General features: G+C 45.7%; 1 protein-coding gene across 1 annotated transcript; it reads right to left on the reverse strand.

Annotated features, from left to right (window-relative positions):
* Positions 1-2453: 2453 nt before the first annotated feature.
* Positions 2454-18337, reverse strand: LOC132582926 (17-beta-hydroxysteroid dehydrogenase 14-like). Its single transcript, XM_060254581.1, has 9 exons — positions 18210-18337; positions 16260-16304; positions 13908-14008; positions 11327-11393; positions 8240-8328; positions 7738-7842; positions 6778-6845; positions 4313-4409; positions 2454-3780 (listed from the first exon to the last, which is right to left on the reverse strand). The coding sequence occupies exons 1-9, from the start codon at positions 18295-18297 to the stop codon at positions 3532-3534; spliced, it is 909 nt and encodes a 302-aa protein (XP_060110564.1). The 5' UTR covers positions 18298-18337; the 3' UTR covers positions 2454-3531.
* Positions 18338-20224: the final 1887 nt, after the last annotated feature.

A 20224-nucleotide genomic window follows, 5' to 3' on the forward strand; every position in this document is an offset into this window, starting at 1 on the left:
CCAAATAAGCTACCCCACCACCTCCACCACCCAAATCTGGATAAGTAAAGGGACTCTAGTCTGAGTCTTAAAAAGTCTTTTCACCAACTAAAATAAAAACAAGAACCCCAAGACTGTCTTACCTTGTCTTCTCTACTTCAGGGAAGTCTGGTAAGGCTGAGTGAGAGAGCAACAGGCAGCAGCTGAAGCCAAGCGCCAGCCAGCAGCAGCACAATCTCTCACACCAACACAAAGCAACACAGCAGCAATGGAATGGGAGTCCAGCCAGGCAGACTCCTTAAAAAGGTTCTCTGGCCCTACAGAGAGCAGTTTCAAAAAATAGCACTGCTCTCTGATTGGCCAGACAACAGTGCTTACTTGGATCCCCAAGTAAGCAAAAGATCAAAAAAACAACAATGTTGCTGATGGCTGGGTCATCAGCTACACAACAGCCCTGCAAAGCATGCATTTGCAATGCATTTTGCAAATGCATGCTTTGGATTGGCTGCTGGGGCTCCTCTTCCCCCTCCCCCCCCCTGATCCCAGGGAGGCTATGGGAGAGGCGGGAAAAGGCTACCAAAGGCAGGAAAGGAAGCAAGCAGCTCCCCTGAGGCTGCAGAAGCCCCTTTCCCGCCTTTTTCATTGAATTCCGTATACTTCCGAATATCTATCCGGAAGTATACAGTGAGCTGTATTTGGCTGCCGCATAATGGTCCCCAATTGGAATTGGCTGCAGCCGATTCTGTATACAGCCGAATCAGTGGTGATTCGGCGGCTTATTCGGTTCAGCTGAACCAAATGCACACTCCTACTTGGAGGTGGAAGTGCCAGGGCAGCACAAGCCCAAAGCAGCAGCTACCTCTGCTGCTTTGCATTGGGGTTGGGTTCTCCTCTGAGGGTGAACAGCAGGCTTTGCATGGTTTGCCCTGGGAGGAGGGGAGGTACAGCCAAGCCCAAGGACAAAACAGTAGCAGCAGCTGCTTCTTCACATGGCACTCGGTACTCCTTCCTCTGAGGAGGAGAGGCAGCACTGAATGTGAAATAGGAGCCGCTGGAACTGCCTTGCACTTCTGCTGGGTGCTGTTCTCAGCACAAACAGCTTGCTTCACACTGTTTGCTCTGGGAGGAGGTGGCATAGAGTCTTGTCTCTAGGGTTGCCAATCCCCACGTGAGGGCAGGGGATCCCCTAGTTTGGAGGCCCTCCCCCCGCTTCAGGGTCATCAGAAAGTGGGGGGAGGGAAATGTCTGCTAGGTGCTCATTATTCCCTATGGAGACCAATTCCCAAAGAGTATAATGGAGAATTGATCCGCGGGGTGCTGGGGGTGCTGTTTTTTTAAGGTAGAGACACCAAATTCGGAGCATAGCATCTAACACCTGTCCTCAAAAGACCCTCCAAGTTTCAAAAAGGTTCAACTGAGGGATCCAATTCTATGCGCCCCAAAAGAAGTTGCTCCTATCCTTCAATATTTCCAATGGAGGGAAGGCATTTTAAAGGTGTGTGGTCCCTTTAAATGGAATGGCCAGAACTCCCTTTGGAGTTCAATTGTGCTTGTCACAGCCTTTCTCCTGGCTCCACCCCCAAAGTCCCCAGATATTTCTTGAATTGGACTTGGCAACCCTACCTGTCTAGTATCTTTTTAAAAAAAACAAAACCTGACAACTAACAAAGGGAAAGGAGTTTTGGGAGCAGGGAGAACCATATCCAACTGTTTAAACTGTATTTCTCTCACACAATAAATGCAGTTTTATGTTCACCAAGGTGTGCGAGTTGAAAGAGGGGACTTTCAGAAAAAAGGCCCCAGACCTTGAATTCACCCCAGTTCCAGAATCCAGGTTTCAATACATCCATCTCATCTTTTGAGTGAAGAATGTCATTTCTACCAGTGAGTCTGAAGAGAGTCCTTCAAGATTCCAGAGATCTGTTGGAATGAAGATGGCTCTCCCGAATTGTCCTTAGTAATGAGAAACTGCACAAGGGAATATCCCTGAAAAGTTTTCCAGTTAGTTTACTTTGCATGTTCCTTTTTATTGTTGCTCCATCTCCTTTCTGTGTTGTATACCTTAAATGAAACCTTTATTAAAATGCAAACATTGATTTGGAAGGCATGCACAGTTCCTCAGGAGAGTTTACTGTTCTCTGTGTTTGAAAACAGCGCACTCCATGGCCCAGTGGAATTCTTACATTGCCCACACATCCCCAACATATGTGAAATAAAGGAGTGCTGTTTTATTGGCAAATATTCCCTAGGGGAAATTTAATTTTTCTTACACTTGCATCCTGCATCTAATCAGAGAGCCTGAACGTAACAAATATGATAGCTTTGCCTTGACAAAACATGTTTAGCAACAGAGTTATCCTGGATTTATCTCATTAAAGGGTGATTTACAACCCTTAATTTTGATAATACAAAATAATAAGGGGGTGAGTATGGTTCTTTAAGTGTAACCAACAAACTAGACAGAACACCAGCAACAACTTTTATCTTTTATTGAGATAAGAAGTTATTTTTTAATGAGGTAGACAGAAGGAAATAACAAGCATGAAGAAGTGAGCTATCATTACTTTTTAGCAAGTAATAGTTTTAAAAGCAAATCAGGTTTCAGTTGGTTGTCTTATTGCTTTAAGGGATAATCAAAAAGCCCAAGATACCCACAAGAAATCTCACCTATTCTTCTGAGACTTCTATCCAGAGAAATCTAATTTGCTGTCACAGGAGTGCCTATTTTCTTATCTTATCTCTAAATCTTAGTAATGTCAGATAAGAAGGCCAATCTCAGCTTTTAGTTTCTCTTAAAAAGAAATCAATCTACTTTTTCTTGTAACTGGTTCAGCTAACTGTCCAAGATGAAAGCCACTTGAAACAGAGTTCATAGGTGGTTAAAACGTGCTTGAGCTCAACTTGTTTGCAAACTCAGCAAAAAAAAAAGTCTCAGTGATATCATAGCTACTGCTCTGCAAGGGCTCTGGGAGCTTTTCACTTTCCCAGGGAAGAGAGCCATAAAATGCACAAAGCATAAGCAAGAGAGAAGACACATTTCTGTGATGAGATAACCATCTACTGTACCTGCCAGGAAGGGCAAGATGGATAGGTGTCATTAAAACATGAACTGGGAGACATGGCCTTTTCAAATGACTGAGGGATGGGGGTTCTCTTATTTCAGGAGGGAGCAGAGTCCCTGCCTTTGGATTGGGTAAGGAACTTCCCACCAGCTTGGGGAACAACCTGTTAACATTGTTCAAACATCAGGGATCAAATTAACACCCTGCCCAAGACATGAACCCTCTTGTGCAAGCGAGGACTTGAGTGTTCTTTCTGCCTTTTGAAGCCTCTTCTGCACAGCTAGGAAAGGCAAGCCCTGATGCTGCAAACTCATTTTCATGTATTAAAGCCAAACAGCAACAACATTTTTATGACAACTCTTTTCTTTGAACTCTGTCATCATCAGATATTGGGATTTGGAAAAAGAACAGGCACAATTGTTGGTCAAGGGAAATCAAGTAGAAAACATAGACAGGAAGCATTTAATGAAGTTTAAATATTGACTTTGAATCAATGACAGTGGTACTCATTGCCCTTATCCACAACCATCTTTGTGGGTCTACAGATCGAAGGAGGAGGGTCCTTCAGATTCCCAAGATCAATTGGAGAAGTCTCAGGATTCGTCGGATACTTTATTCCAAAGCCAATTTCAGCTCCACCAGTAATCAGAAGGTTCAGACCAGTGCAGAAAGTTGCATCTGCGGCAAGGAATAGAATAGCCAATGCCACCTCTTCTGGGGTCCCCATGCGTCCCATTAGCTATAAATGAGCAAGAAAAGGGAGATAAATGTAGAATTCTACATTTACAATTCTGAACTCACATAAGAGAAGATCATGAGGTCTCAGAAGCTGAATCTGGGTGAAGCAAGGTTTAGTAGCAGCAGAATTCAGGTTTCCTGCATGGAGTATTAAAATTTCTTCCAACGCATACACATCCCTACTTATTATGACCACCTTAGAGCTGGTAGTACTTGGGCTGCCAAGGCTGGTTTGGGAGATCTAGAGGCTGTGCCTGGCGGGGGCAGAGTATGGGGAGGGGAGAGAGCTCAAGGGGGATTCTTCTTCCATAGGAGACACAGAAGAGCAAGAACATCCAGCCTCTGTGGACACTCTAGGACTTCTGCTTCTCATACACTCCAAAACTGCCATTTTCTCCTAAGCACAGATCTCTATAGCCTGGAGAACAGCTGTCATTCTAGAAGAGCTTAAGGCCCCACCTTGAGGATGGCAACCTTGGGAAGAACCACTTATCTGCAGCAGCACCATACCTGTTTCCCCCCAACACACTCACCTGTTGACTGTCACCTTCCTGGACTACGGCCTTTGGATCCTTAAATCGATTTGCTTCCCTTTTCCACAAAGGAGTCCAGATATTACCTGGTGAGATGCTAAAATTCAAAATGATTGAAATTTTTTTTTAAAAAAAGCTCAGAGGCATCATGAAACATCAAGAAACGTTTTTATGCCCCAGAAAAATATAGCATGGAATGCAGCCTCTGCAATATCAGTCCACAGGGAATAAACAAATCATTTGTTTAAGTCACAAGAAAAAGCAATAGCGAAAACTCTAGGTTTCTATGAACTCTTGAAAGTGAACTTAAGGAGGCTGATTTCTCTTCTCTCCCCTGCCCCATGTTTTTCTCCTTTAACTGACTCTCACCTGCATTCCAGGCTCCCTGAACCAGATTCAGATTTCTATGAAGCTGAATCCCACCCCCACCATCTTGTATTTATTTTAGTTAATTGACAAAGTCATACTTTTTTGTACACCTGGGAGAGACCTGCTTGTTTGTAGACCCTCCCCCCCCCCCCACACAAATCTTTTCTACCTGTAAGTGAAGTGGAAGTGGTTTGGGTACTTTGATGATATCAGATAGAGATGTACATTGTAGTGTAAAGACCCAGCCTTTGTATATCCTTAAGGCAAAGTAGTTTTGTAATGTACTCAGTGATGAGACGTGTTGAAGGCAACGTACTTTATTAGCTGGTACATCACAAGAGAGGGAAACGCGGGCTGGGTCCTGCTTTATATACAATACCTGGAACAGCCCTCCAACTGGCCCAATCCAATCCTGGCCAGTGAAACTTCCCGCCACAGATCTTAATTGGCGGAGTACTTTCACGCGCTACACCCAATGACCAGGGGACTTCCTCTGGTCACCTCTGTCGCGTCGCTGTGCAGTACTTCCGGATTTCATTGCAAGACACAAGTTTATTCCAGTGGAATTGAAAATAATGGGATTCATTTCCTGTAATTTTAGAAGTTACCATGTTTTGTACCTAATCTCTTCCTTATGGTTCTCTTCTTATGAGCAACAGTATTTGAAAGGGAAAAGAAATATGTGGATTTGTATCACTTATACCAGGGATGGCCAAACTTGCTTAACATAAGAGCCACATAGAATGAATGTCAGATGTTTCAGAGCCATAAGACATGTATCCCAAATGTTTGAGAGCTGCAAGGAAGGAAGGGAAGAAAAGGAATGGGGGATTGAGAGGTGGAAAGAAAGCAACTTAAACTTTAAATGCATTCTCCAAGCTGCCAGCTGGCATGGTTTGGAGAAGCGGATTAAAGGGACCAATGCCTTCACTAAGCCAGCTGATGGAGCAGTGGAGGCTTCAAGAGCCACGCAATATGTGTGAAAGAGCCACAGTTTGGCCACCCCTGCCTTATACCTTCTCTAGAAAAGTTACCCCAGTTCATTTGTTTGGGTGTTACACTCTTTTGGTACTAATTATCTCTCACCATTATCAATTTGTTTTAGAAAAAAATGTGGCCTGTAGGCAGGGTCCCTGTCCCCCCCCCCCCCCCGAGAATGAGGTGGTGGAAATGAAGGAGAGAGAAATGAAGGAGAAACACACCAGTGCTCCTCATGAACTTTTAAACATTTTTTGAGAATTTTGTTTCCAGAAAGAGGTTCTGGAATCAGGGCTGGTGCGTGGGGTTCTGCCGCCTGAGGCAGAACCCCAACGCGTGCCCACCCCCCACACTTATTGTGCGTGCACTTTGTGCATGGCAAGATGATGTCACACAGTGATGTCATCATGTGCCTTTGTTTCTGTGCACTGAGGGGGCAGGAGAGTTTTTCTGACCCCTCAGCGCACAGAAACAACACGGTGCTGCCAGTCCTGGGCACTCTCGAGTGGGGTTGGAAGATTTCCTCCAACCCCTCAGCGTGAAGAAACAACACGGCACTTAACTTTCAGTCCTGGGCACTCTCTGGGTGCTGGCGGTGGAGGAGGAAAAGGAGTGCACCCCTAGCAGGGTCACCAGCAAGGCTCTGAGGAGCAGCAGTAGCAGCACAGCCATGGAGGGGGCGGGTGAAGAGCTCCAGGCAGCAGAAGCCAGAGAGAGCCGGTCTGTGGGACGGCTGCACTGCATTACCTCAGAAAGGGCGCCCCTTCCTTGGCTCTCCCTGGATGCCTGGGTAGGGGCGGTGCGAGAGCACCCAGGACTGAAAGCACTGCATTGTTTCTGTGCTCTGAGAAGTCAGAGGAACATTTCTGGCCCCTCAGCATGCAGAAACAACACCGCCCCCCCCCCCCAAGAGTCGGTGCCTGAGGCAACTGCTGAATGTTTCCTAATGGACGAGCTGGCTCTGTCTGGAATGCCATTCCACCATGTTCCCCCAGGAAAAAAGTCCTGCCTGTAGGTTCCTGGCATTGGGTTACGAAAGACCTATCTTTTTTTCCTGAGAATATTCTGCAAGGCATACTATGCATCAAAGGTTCTGTATGGATAATAATCACTTCTACCTGTTGACGCGTACTCCGTATTTGCTCTCATCGATGGCCAGGGCTTTGGTCATTGCAATCACACCGCCCTGCAAGGGAAATGCACAACAAGCAAGGTTGTCAACTGACCAGAACTGGCTTGGCCTCCTCTTGCGCCTTTGACTATACTCTGTGTCGATAAAGAGATTTTTTTTTAATGATATGGGCTTAAATAATGCCTACAATCCAAATGGCTACTAAGCTTCTCTTAAAGGGAGAAGGCATTTTTCTCAAGTCCTGTTGGCCACCCTAGGGAGGACAGGATGGAGGGTGGTGGGCCAGACCGTTTCATCCAAGATTGACTTTCAGCACCTGAGCCATCACCACCCCCACAAAGACCTGCTCACTCTGGGTGGATAATGCGGCCTTAGAGATCCAAGTCTGATTCCCAGCCCAGGCAACTGAAGCCTGAATATTGGGGACCTAGAGTACGGATGAGTTAGAGCAGAGAAGTAGTAATCTGGTCTCTGTGAGTTGAGCTTTTCACGGTGTGTGTAGGGGAAATGACATCCCCTTGTAAAGAACATTCCCATGAAGCCTCTATTCAAAGGACTTGTCTCTAGGTGCCTGAAAACTCTACTTGGGGTGCTGAGGGAAGGGTGAAAGATGCAGGATGTTTTCAGCTTTGAGGCTGAAGTGAGCTTTTTAAGCAAACAAAGTCCACAAAACCTTTACCAGTTATGGATGGGTTTTAGCCTTGCCTGTGAGAATTGCCAGCTGGCTTGAAAAAAACCAACCTGGCCTCCCCTCCATGCCTTTAGGAGTAACTTGATTTACAAGAGCCCACAGGTGGAGTTTTTCAAAACACGAGAATGGAGACACTATCATCGGCTCTCTCCATGCTGTACAAACCTTTATCTGCCAGCCAAGCTGCTTCTCAAAAGCTCAAGAGCAGAAGCATTCAAAAAAACTGGCAACCAACTCTGTCCTTGTCAGGATTACCTGGGTCACAATCGTTGACAGTGCATCCTTGAACCCAATAGTAGAAAAAAGGCTGGCCATGTTGATGATGTTTCCTTTCGTTTGCCTTAAGTAGGGCAGTGCATACTGTACACAAAATATAAAGAGAAATGCGTGCCAGACATCAAAAGGGAAAAAGTACAGAGCTTCTGTATACAAGTGCAGACCATTACATTAATCCACGTAGCTTAGAGTTATCCACTGGCAGAGCCCTTCCCCAGTAGGGCTAGCAGAAATCCTGGCAACTGGAGATAGCAAGAATGCATGCACCCTTTGGGTGCAAAACTGGTCCACAGCTGTGGAGCTATGGATTTTCATTCTTCATTGCATTCATTTGGGCAGCAGATGACTGAAGGAACCAGGAAAAGCACTGCACCTCTGAATCCTATAGCATTCTAGTGTTTTTTCTGCTTGGTTTTCAACTCTGGAGGATGCCAGCTGCCCCCAAGAACAGGGAATCTGCTTATACTTTAGAAACACTCACCTTGGATAACAACAAATAGCTCAGAGTATTGAGTTTCATGAGATTTTCGAAGTCTTGGGCAGTCACATCATCTGACAATTCTTTATAACCTGTTTGCAAGAGGATACAAAAGGGAAAGGGGGTTTCATAGAGGCCAGAGCTGCAAAGAGAAAGAGAACAGCTTCATGCCCTCCCCCCCCACACAAAGTACTGATGGATTTCATCTTTCTTTTTTCTCCTTTAAAGTAATACTCATTTGAATCTTTCCTTTATTCTATATTTCATGCTCACAGACCAACTGGTCATAAGCAAACAAGTTTGGTAATTCAATGGTAGAATAAAACAATCCAGTAATATAAAAGATAACCAAACAACCAGAAATACTAAGTACAAAGCCTAAAATATGCCATTAAGAAAAAAAAGTCATTAAAAACCATAGACAAACATTTTGCCTCAGCAAAATTTATACATGATTCGGTATCAGCTGAAAAGTTTTGTAACTGCTTCTTGTTTTGAGACACATCCCCACTTCTGAATTTAAGTAAAACCACAAGCTAAAGATAATAGATCATACAGATGTAAGAGCAGTCCTACTGGATCCAGCCTATAGTCCAGCAGACCATGTAACTCTATGGAAGCCCATGTGCTCCAGAAGGCCAAAGCCTCTCCCTGTTACTGCACTTGGGTTACAGAAATCTGTTCTCCTGGACAAAATGGCAGGAAGAGTAGTAGTTGGGTTTTATATCCTGCTTTTTTCTACCTGTGGAGAAATGCCATCTTAGTTGGGAGGGAACATGAAACTGCTGGGCAGGCTTTGGGGCCTAGCCCTCCTTTCATTCCCCCCCACCTTCCAGAGCCAAACCAGCAACTCTAGGGGGAAAGCCTCCTAGAGAGGCAGGAAGTTCTTTTGTTTTTTTTTCTTATTTGAAAAGGGCAGTCTGCAGCTGGCCCTCGAGGAGAGAGGTGGTGAGTCTGTGGGCTCCTGACTGAGGGAGAGGCCTACTCAGGGAAAGGAGGCCCCCAGGCAGTCAGACCAAGTAAGCCACCCACAAGGCAGGGCAAGTTTAGACCAGGGACAGTAGGATGCGTTTATAACCACCTTTTCTTTGTCATGCTGTTTGCTGTGCGGGTGCTGTGCTGTGCTAACCTTTTACATGCAACTGTTTTCGCTGTGCTGTGCTTTTCTTTTCTTTTTCTCTTTTAATTAAATATTTTTTTTGCTGTTTTGAATGCTGGCAGTCAAACTCTGTACCACATAGATCCCCAACCGCTTTAGACCACGCTGCTTTATGAAGGGGGCCCCGGGGAAGGGGGAAGGCATGCAGTTGGATAAGGTGCCAATCCTCCAGGGGTTCCCCGAAGAAGTGCTGTGGTCTCTGTGAATCCCAAGTACTGGGTGGCAGAGGACCTTGAGGCCTGGCCTCATAGCTAGAGAGGGGGATTGGGAGTCCTCTTCCTCTCAATCTGAACCCCTAGACTGAGCAGGTGGTGGCAGCGAGCCCAGGTGGACGGAGGAGAAATAGCTCCCTCCAGGAGTTGGTGACTCAATAGGGAGTTGACGGGACCGGGTCTGAAGGCAGAATCGGGCCGGTTCCGTCACACTACCCAAAGGAGCTTCAAAATGGCTTACAATCACCTTCCCTTCCTCTCCCCACAACAGGCATCCTATAGGGTAAGTGGGGTTGAGAGAATTCTGAGAGAACTGTGACTGGCCCAAAGTCACACAACGGGCTTCATGTGGAGGAGGAGTGGGGAATCAAACCCAGTTCTTCAGTCCACCGCTCTTAACCACTATACCATACTGGGCTTTATGGCATTATATCCCAATGAGGTTCCCTTTTCCCCAAGCCCCCTCTCCCAGTTTCACCCCTAAATCTCCAAGAGTTCCCAGCCCAGAGTTGGCAACCCAATACAGCCCTCCAAGCACTGGTCTTCTGAGCATTACAGGCTCTGAATACAGAGGTTTCATTTACCATCATAGCATGCTGGCAAAGATGATGTCCTACATGAATTTATGTGTGGGATAAAAATAAGCAAAGTGTTTCTGTAACTGAAAAAGTAAATGCAGAATCATGTGCATTTAGTTCTAAGACAACTTTACCAGATAAATTAGGGATTGGTTACATGAAAAATAAAAGAAAATAAAGAACAGTTTATCTATCTAATCTACACCCTCTTGTCTACATTGTGGTGCCTTCTCTAACAACAACTCAAGAACAAAGTAAGACTCATGCTCTCCAAAGTTCTCCTTCTGTGTACCCGCCAGAGAGCAGGTAAAAAGGTAAAGGTAGTCCCCTGTGCAAGCACCAGTTGTTTTCGACTCTGGGGTGACATTGCTTTCACAATGTTTGCACGGCAGACTTTTTGCCGGGTGGTTTGCCATTGCCTTTCCCAGTCATCTACACTTTCCCCCCAGCAAGTGGGGTACTCATTTTACCGACCTTGGAAGGATGGAAGGCTGAGTCAACCTAGAGCCAGCTACCTGAAAAGGCTTTTGCTGGGATCGAACTCAGGTCATGAGCAGAGGGCTCCGACTGCAGTACTGCAGCTTTACCACTCTGCACCACAGGACTCTTAGAGAGCAGGTAGGACTACCAAAATACTGACCAGCCAACAGCTAGGCTGAAGCTCACCTCATTATGAAAGGACCTTTCCCTTCTTTGGCAGGAAGATCCTCCCAGCATCCCAGTGAACATAAGCTAAGTTTGCTACCATTAACACATATAAACTCCTTTAGGACACAAATGCTGATACTTGTACATAAAAACCCAACACTATGTAAGCCTCCAGTTAAACTAGTGGCCATCCTCAAACAGCAGAGCCCATCAGCTGAATCATCCATCAATGAAGAGATACTTCCTTTAGAAGCGGTTAGTGTGAGAGACACCAGGGAAGAGAATCCCAAGAGCTTCATCTAAATCTGCTGTGTTATTAGGCCACTGTAATTTCTTTACTTGCTTTGGAAATAGACACCTGCAAAGCTATAGTTCCTCAAAACCTTTTTTGGACAAATCCATTTTGGCTTCTGAATAAACAAGAAAGACTTCACATCTGGACACATACCACCCAGGGATTCTTTCCAGATTCCCCAGTCTGAAAATCACTCACCATCTCCAGCATTGTTCACTAGGCAGTCCAGGCATCCATAACGTTCTACAGTGATCCGAATCAACCTCTGCAGGAACAGGGAGGAAGAGAGATCTAAGGCAAGGCAAGGCTAACAACAGCATTGGGACCCCTGCAGTCCTAGAGCTGCAAGCAACCACCATTAGAACTACCCTGGGCTGCACCTGTTCCAGGTGTTCAGAATAAGCCCAGGAGAGGGAAGGATAAGTAGAAAAGGAGCCTGGGGAATATAGGAGATAAGCCGTGTGTGTGTGTGTGTGGGGGGGGGATACCACATCCTGCTGGGGGAGAAAGTAGAAGCCACAGCCAGAGAGGACTGTAAGGGGAGTGACTTCTATTTAAAGGAACTTCTATTTGTTCATTGGCAGAATGTTTTTCTGATGTTTCTGTCTGTCTAAAACACTCTGGGTGTCAGGCAATAAGGTTTCAAAGCAACCAGACCTTGAATTGATACAAAGTTAGGCTTTATTTGATAATCCATATGCACTAGGACGAAGAAATTGGGACTGATACCATGTAACAGTGCAACGCATACTTAAGAGGACTATATCAAAGATTTCTAAACAAAAGCCACAATTCTAAACATTGCTGAGCTGAGGTGTGAAGGTTCACATGGCCCCTCTCTCTTATCTTATTCCTACGGTTTGTCTTCCTGGGATGGCCAAGAGGCTCGTCCCTGGAGGCACTTTATCTTCAAAGGGAAATTCTTGCCTTTGTTAGTATTAGGGAGAGAGAGGTTCACATCAAGCACTGGCAACAATCTACAACATTCTACTTTGATATGCAAGGTCTTTCTCATGGTTAGTAACAGCGGTTCAATATGGCAGCTATTAAGCTAAGCATTTTATTTCAGAAAAAAGTTACATTGCCTGACACTGGGCACTTTCAGACTAGAGATTTGGCCCGACCCAGGAACCCCTCCCACTCTATTTAAACAACCATGTTCACACAACCACATCTGCCCTCTGAGCCCAACCCATTCTCACCCCATCCCCAAACGCCTCCTATTCACCTTAAAAGCTACTTGGATCTTCCAGGTAGCTTTCCTGTGAATTGGCTGCAGGTCATAAAAATAGATAAAAATATGGAGCACAGGTCCATCAGTGGCTATTAGCCACAGTGTATGTGTGTATATAACATTTTTTGCCACTGTGTGACACAGAGTGTTGGACTTGATGGGCCGTTGGCCTGATCCAACATGGCTTCTCTTATGTTCTTATGTCACATAATCCCCTACTGTCTGAAGGCCATGACTCATGAGCGGAAGAGCTGTGTGATCGTGCCAAGCTGTTTGCAGCACTGCTGGGTTCCCCCCCCCCCCGGAAGCTCTCTCTGAGATGCGCTTCCCTGGATGAGTGCACACATGGGGGACTTGTTTTAGAAAAAGCTCCCTTTTAGCAGCAGTGGGTACTTGAGCTGTGCTAGCAGACTGAATATGATTTCTTTTTTTTTTTACATCGTGCTTATATATACTAAGGTAAATAAAAGGAGCCCCGTGGCACAGAGTGGTAAAGCTGCAGTATTGCAGTCGAAGCTCTCTGATCACAACCTGAATTCAATCCCGGTGAAAGCTGGGTTCAGGTAACTGGCTCAAGGTTGACTCAGCCTTCCATCCTTCCGAGGTCGAGGTCAGTAAAATGAGTACCCAGCTTGCTGGGAAGAAAGTTTTGATGACTGGGGAAGGCAATGGCAAACCACCCAGTAAAAAGTCTTCCATGAAAACATCGTGATGTGACATCATCCCAGAGTCAGAAATGACTTGTGCTTACACAGGGGACCACCTTTACTTTAAATAAAAGAATCTTGTAATTGTCTGCATTTCTTTTCTGGCCATTGAAACAAAGTTTGGGTCCAGTGGCCCTTTAAGACCAAACTTTGCTTTGCTGGCTCAGACAAACATGGCTAACCACCTGAATCTATTGTCTGGCCATTATTATTGATTTTATTTTATAATTATTACTGAAAATAATTGTATAGGAGGAGCCCTGACCTGGAAAGCTCCAGCCTAGCCTGAGCCCATCAGGAGCTAAGGAGGGCTGACATGGGGCAGACAATAGCAAACCACCTCTGAATGTCTCTTGCCTTGAAAACCCTATGGGGTCACCAAAAGTCAGCCATGACTGGATGGCAACAACAAAAATAAGAGGAAGAGGAGATGTTAAAAAATTATCCACCCTAGGTGTCAAATACTCTCAGTACACCACCGTACAGATATGATTGATACTGGATTTATATCCTGCCCTTCACTCTGAATTTCAGAGTCCCAGAGCGGCTCACAATCTCCTTTATCTTCCTCCCTCACAACAGATACCCTGTGAGGTAGGTGGGGCTGAGAGAGATCTCCCAGAAGTTGCCCTTTCAGGGACACTCTGCGAGAGCTATGGCTAACCCAAGGCCATTCTAGCAGGTGCAAGTGGAGGAGTGGGGAATCAAACCCGGTTCTCTCAGATAAGAATCTGCACACTTAACCACTACACCAAATTGGCTCTCAGAAATAACCTTTCATGGAGATACTGAAGAAGAACCCCCAAAGAAGCACCACTCTTCACCCAGTTTTAGTTACCTTAATGTCTGACTCTTTCCGATTATCACAGATCTGGAAGCAAGCATTTCCTGGGCACCCAGAAGCCTGCAGTGCCCTCTGAATCTCTTGTCCCTTTTGTGCTGCGGAAGTGGGGGGGGGGGGGGGGAGAGAGAACAGAACGGTTGCCAGCAGAACAATTCTTCTAACTGCCCTTTGCCTTATCCCTTCATCTTCCTTTTCCACCTGTGTCCAGGCTCTAAGTACACACAAGCATGTTTGTTAAATGCATTGAAGATTGTTGCTCCTCTCTTTTGAAGGTTTTCTTCATTTGGAGAAAGGGGCGCTAAAAGGGCTGCAAAATAAATAAATACATTCTGTTTTAAATGGAAAGTCAGCTCCTTTGGGAGGGGGTCCCATCAAGTGTTGACTTCTGGAACATGGGAAGAGAAGAACATGATAAACAATGTGTAGACAGCTCATGTGTAGCAAAAAGAAGGGCTGATGATCCTACTTTCCAGCATCTGCCTCCTTCTCTAGGGGCATTTGCCAACACTCTACTCAAGGATGAATAGAGCTTCAATTTCTTACCTGTCTCCTCTCTCTTGAAGATGGGAAATGCCATTTGACCACAGTCTTCTCATTCCCATTCCCATTCACTTTCATCTCCAACTCTGCTATCCTAAACCTCATCTTTTCTTCATATTTGCTGCTCAGAGAGAATTTAGGGGCTGGATCCTGGGATCATATCACTCCTGGTCATGGTCACCTATCTGTTCTCTTTCCTTCCTCTCTCCACAACAGACACCCTGTAAGGTTGGTGAGGCTGAGAGAGCTCTGAAAGAACTGCTCTTGAGAGAGATCCAGGTGGGCAGCCATGTTGGTCTGAAACAACAGAACAAAGTAGGAGTCCAGTAGCACCTTTAACAACAACCAAGATTTAATCAGAATGTAAGCTTTCGTATGCATGCATACTTCTTCAGAAGAAGTAGTCTGAAGAAGTATGCACTCATACGAAAGCTTACATTCTGAATAAAACTTGGTTAGTCTTAAAGGTGCTACTGGACTCCTACTTTGTTCTGTTGTTTTTGAGAGAACAGCACTTACAGAGTTATGACCCATGGCCACCCAGCTGGCTTTTATGTGGAAGAATGAGGAATCAAACCTGGTTCTCCAGATTAGAGTCCACTGCTCTTAACCATTACACCACAGCTGGTTCGCCATACTGCTTGGTAAATTTGGACAGGTTTTGGTGTGAAAAGGTAACAAAAATAATCTTCACCAAACAACAATACAATTCATATATTATAAGACAGGGGTCCCCAACCCCTGGTCCGTGGACTGGTCCCAGTCTGTGGTCTGTTAGCAACTGGGCTGTGGAGTGAGGCAGAGCAGCCCTGCTACCCCTTTTGCTAAAAGGCAGAGCAGCCTTGCCACCCCTTTTGCCCACCTGGGCGGACTAAACAGGCAGCACGGCCTAGCTCTGAAGCACCACCTCTTTCATCTGCCTGGGTCCTGGGTGGGCAGAAGGGGCATTGCAGCAGCAACCTTCACGTACCCTTCATTTAAAGCCCCCTTCATTTAAAGGGGCAGGGGGGCAGCCTGGGGTGGCAAAAACTCCAGCATATCCCCCAGTGGTCCATGGGGGACAGGGATGGGGCAGGGGGGCAGCCTGGGGCGGCAAAAACCCCAGCATACCCTCCCCCACTGGTCCATGGAAAAATTGTCTTCCACGAAACCTGGTACCAAAAAGGTTGGGAGCCACTGTAATAAGATAATACAATGCCAAAGATAAGATACCACAGCTGACTCTGGAGTAGTTCTTCTCAAATGGTTTTTACAACCTGCTTCTAGCCTGAGGCTTGTTTTATGAAAATCATTTTAGGCTGCTAAATGTTTTGGTTTTGTACTTCTCTGGGCGGGGCTTTTTAATGATTGGGCTATTAATCTTTTTGGTAAAAAATAATTTTGTAAAATGATATGCTTTGCTATAATTGTATTAAGTTTGTAAGTTGCCTCAAGAAAGTTTTCTGTGGCAGCATATACATTTTTAAAACAAAGAAGAAGAAGAAGAAGATATTGGATTTATATCCCGCCCTCCACTCCAAAGAGTCTCAGAGCGGCTCACAATCTCCTTTACCTTCCTCCCCCACAACAGACACCCTGTGAGGTGGGTGGGGCTGGAGAGGGCTCTCACAGCAGCTGCCCTTTCAAGGACAATCTCTGCCAGAGCTATGGCTGACCCAAGGCCATGCTAGCAGGTGCAAGTGGAGGAGTGGGGAATCAAACCCGGTTCTCCCAGATAAGAGTCTGCACACTTAACCACTACACCAAACTGGCTCTCCACAAGGGGAATTATTCGTGGTGCAGTGAGGGAAAGTGTTTTGGACTCACCATCAGATGCTTTTGAAGAGAAGACCACATTGGCTCCCTGGTGAACTGGAGGGCAAGGAGAGAAAAGAGCACAAGGCAAAGCTCAGAGGCTTGGCACACAGAGAGATCTACATCACAAGGTTCACTGACTGGTTTAAAAGACTCACTTCCTGCCTTTCCCCCCATTTTGGCCTTCAGCCCTTCCAAAAACAAGCCACATACACTTTGGGGGAGAAATAATTCTTCAGTCTCAGGAAAGACAGGCTTCTGCCTACAGATCACATCTCCCCTGCATTTCTCAGAAACCAGTGGGGGAACAAAGGAAACATTGATAAGGAGAAATTAAAACAACCATGCAGAATCATCAGTGCAAATGTTCTTAAGAAGTTATTCCATTAGGGTTGCCAAGTCCAATACAAGAAATATCTGGGGACTTTGGGGGTGGAGCCAGGAGACTTCGGGGGTGGAGCCAGGAGACATTGGGGGCGGAGCCAGGAGCAGGGGTATGACAAGCATAATTGAACTCCAAGGGAGTTCTGGCCATCACATTTAAAGGGACAGCACACCTTTTTAAATGCCTTCCTTCCATAGGAAATAATGAAGGATAGGGGCACCTCCTTTTGGGGCTCATAAAATTGGACCCCCTGGTCCAATCATTTTGAAACTTGGAGGGTATTTTGGGGAGAGGCACTAGATATTATATTGAAAATTTGGTGCCTCTACCTCAAAAAGCAGCCCCCCCACAGCCCCCGATACCTCCAGATCAATTCTCCATTATAACCTATGAGAATCAATCTCCACATAGGGAATAATGAAGTGCTCAGCAGACGTTTTTTGAGGGCGGGCAAAATTAAAAAATTGTGCCCCCCTTATGGACCCATTCTACGTTATGGGCCCATATCATAGAATGGACTCCATACCCAATTTAGCGTCCCCCATCCAGTGGCGCCCAGGCCAAGCACCACCCCTCTGCCCCCCCCCCCCGCCCCCCGATCCAGCGCTGACACTGGGAAGAGCCTTGTGGCATGACAAAGGCTAATCAAAAGTCTCTAGTCCATAAGACCAAAGGGGCTACTACATGGCTGATAACAGACAGGTGGTTTAAGCTGCCCTAGGGATGGGAGGTAGGTGGATCTAAAAAATACACTTACTCATGTGTATATCCACCTGCCACCCCCATCCCGCATGCAGCCCATCCCAGGCTAGATTGAAGCCACTTCAGAAGGGCACCACTTACGAAGTGGTACCTAAATTCTGAGGTGACTGTCTGGATAGCTGCGGAAGCACCTAGGGAGAGGCTGATAGACCCATCCAGTCCAACACTCTAAGAACACTCTGTGTCACACATTGTCAAAAAAAAAAAGCAGGTGCTGTTAGGAAGTCTATCAGTGGGGCCAGGACACTAGAAGCCCTCCCACTGTGCTGCCCCCCAAACACCAAGAATGCAGAGCATCACTGTTCTGTTGTGTTACTAAGTTCTATGTTTTTATGTGATATGACATTAAGTGAAAAGTAGAAATGTTTTATCCTCATCGTATTATTGTAAGATTCATTCCAAGTTCTGCCCCGCAGAACCCACACACTGAGGTTACATTTGCAGGATAGACAAAAATGGCTCTGAGGATCTAAAGGGCACATTTCCCTCTCTTCTAAATTCCCTCCCCAGATTAGAGACGGAGGGAGTAGGGACGCCAGCCTGGAATCACAGATCATCTCCAGACAACAGAGATCAGTTCCTCTGGAGAAAATGGCTGATTTGGTGGACCCTATGGCATTGTCCCTGGCCTCCATCCCCAAATCTCCAGGAGCATTCCAACCTGGACATGGCAACCATACCTCCTATCCTGAGGTGGTCCCCACCTGGCAATCCTAATAGTGAGCACGACTTCCTAAGTCTTCCTCGCAGACTCACCCCCAGCTCTTGTTGGCAGTATTGCCCCCTCCTCCATACCCCCTTATCGCCATTCTTACCAAATTCTTTCACGGTAGCCAAACCAATGCCTGAGGTGCCACCAGTCACGATCACCACCTTGCCTGGGTAACGCAGTGAAGAGTCCATGTCAGCTGTTTGCCTCCGTTGCTCTTAATGACTGAAATCCACATTGAATTTGGGTATATATATATATATATATATACCCTACTGGGTGGAGCAATGGAAATGCTGAATTTGGGGACATTAAGTGCTGGGTGGAGCAACACAACTGCTGAATCGGCACGCTGGGAGAAGGGGATGTAGTTACTTTGCTGACTGTCACCTTGGCAGGTTGTGGAGTATGAGGGATGGTCATTGTTGAACAGGGAGAAGAAGACTGGGGGAAGGCTTTCTAGAAGCTTCTATTTTTGTCCACTTTACTGCTTCATTCTTGGAAGGCTTGAGCTGAAGAAGCAGTAGGTAGAAGCTGTGAGGAAAGCCACTCCCACTGGATTCCTATTCAGGATCTTTCTGTTAAGGCTGCTTTTCCTTTCCCAGTGCTCAGCTAATTTCCTCTACAGTGGGTCTCTTCGCTCCTTCCTCTCTTTACTAAAATCACTACCTTAAAAAAATATTCTGCTCACATGGTATATTTTCATTCCACTTAATTTCTTCTCAAGTTAGCTCTCCCTCCTACCTCTGTTGGCTGAATCATTTCATGGGGAAGAAGGTGGCCCTCAGAACTTCACTTCACCAGTGACACCTGGATTGGAGGAACTGTGGCTAAGGTTGCCAGCTTCAGGTTGTTAAATACATTTGGAGATGGAGCCTGAGAAGGACAGGGTTTGCTTGGGGAGGTGAGGGACTTTAATGGGGCGTAATGCCACTGAGTCCATCTTCCAATGCAGCCATTTTCTCCAGGTGAACTGATCTCTACTGATAGGAGATTGGTTATAATAGTGGGAGATTCCAGTCACCATCTGGAAGTTGTGACAAAAGGAAAAACTGTATAGAAATAACAATTGTTCGTACAAGTCTTGGCTCGCTATTCTATATTTTGAAACAAACATTTTGATCTTAGTATTATTAACAAAAAACACTTGATGCCAGAATTTAACAACAGTTGGCAGAATTATGATAAAAGGTTGATATACAGCAACAGTGGCAATAGATTGCCTTGGTAACTATCCATTTCATTCACTATCTTAAGGCTGCAGTACACTAGGTAAAGCCTTGAGTTCAGCTATTGAATACCCAGTATTTCCTTCAAATTTATGCTTAGGACACTCTCCAGCTTTTATTATTGCTGTGCAGATAGTTGTAGTTGGAGCCTCAGAGATCAACAGTCTTCCATTAGGGGTTACCCTGTTCCAGATTCAAAAATTTTCTGTGCTATGCTCCAGGTGGATCTTGGAGATATCCTGGCATTGCAATTGGTCTCTGGACTACAGAGATCAGTTTCTCTGGAGGAAATGGGTGCTTAGTGGGTGGACTCTATGGCATGACAACCATGCTGAGGACTCTCTCCTCTCCAAACTCTACCTTCTCTAGGTTCTTCCTCCTAAATCTCCAGGAATTTCCCAAGCAACCTAGAGTTGGCAACCTTACATCCAAGACTGCAGGGACTACCTTCTTCCAAACCAGATTTTGCCAGATGAAAGTGCTACTAAAACCCAGGATATAAGCTTAGAGCTGCACTCTTAAACAACACCTGGTCATGTCTTTTTAGGCCAATAATCATCTTTGGGCTCTGGCCCTGTGGTTTGGGAAAAGAAAGGAGTGTTGGGGATGGGAAGTTTCCTCTGTTTCAATAAATGCAGTTGTTTTGCTTTAACCAAGAGTTAAAGCATAAGAGTTGAGGGCTTTAAGAAAAGATGCCCAGGAGTTTGAACTCATCTTTAGTTCCAACACCCAGGTTACATCCTTCTGATCTTTGGATTAAATTATGGCAATAGCTGAACATGTGCTTCCCCCAATGAGCACACCATGGGAGAGGCTGGGAGGTGTAGTCCTTCATCTCTCCAGAGATCTACTGGAACGACTACTCTTTCCATAGCACAGCAACCAACTCTTT

The sequence above is a fragment of the Heteronotia binoei genome, chromosome 15 (assembly GCF_032191835.1).
Source record: "Heteronotia binoei isolate CCM8104 ecotype False Entrance Well chromosome 15, APGP_CSIRO_Hbin_v1, whole genome shotgun sequence".
Lineage (NCBI taxonomy): Eukaryota > Metazoa > Chordata > Lepidosauria > Squamata > Gekkonidae > Heteronotia > Heteronotia binoei.

Coding starts and splice junctions, on each gene's coding strand:
- LOC132582926 (XM_060254581.1), bottom strand. CDS start 18,297: ATGGACTCTTCACTGCGTTACCCAGGCAAGGTGGTGATCGTGACTGGT. Junction 16,305..18,209: donor GGCTACCGTGAAAGAATTTG/GTAAGAATGGCG, acceptor CTTGCCCTCCAG/TTCACCAGGGAGCCAATGTG. Junction 11,394..13,907: donor GGAAAGAGTCAGACATTAAG/GTAACTAAAACT, acceptor CTGTTCCTGCAG/AGGTTGATTCGGATCACTGT.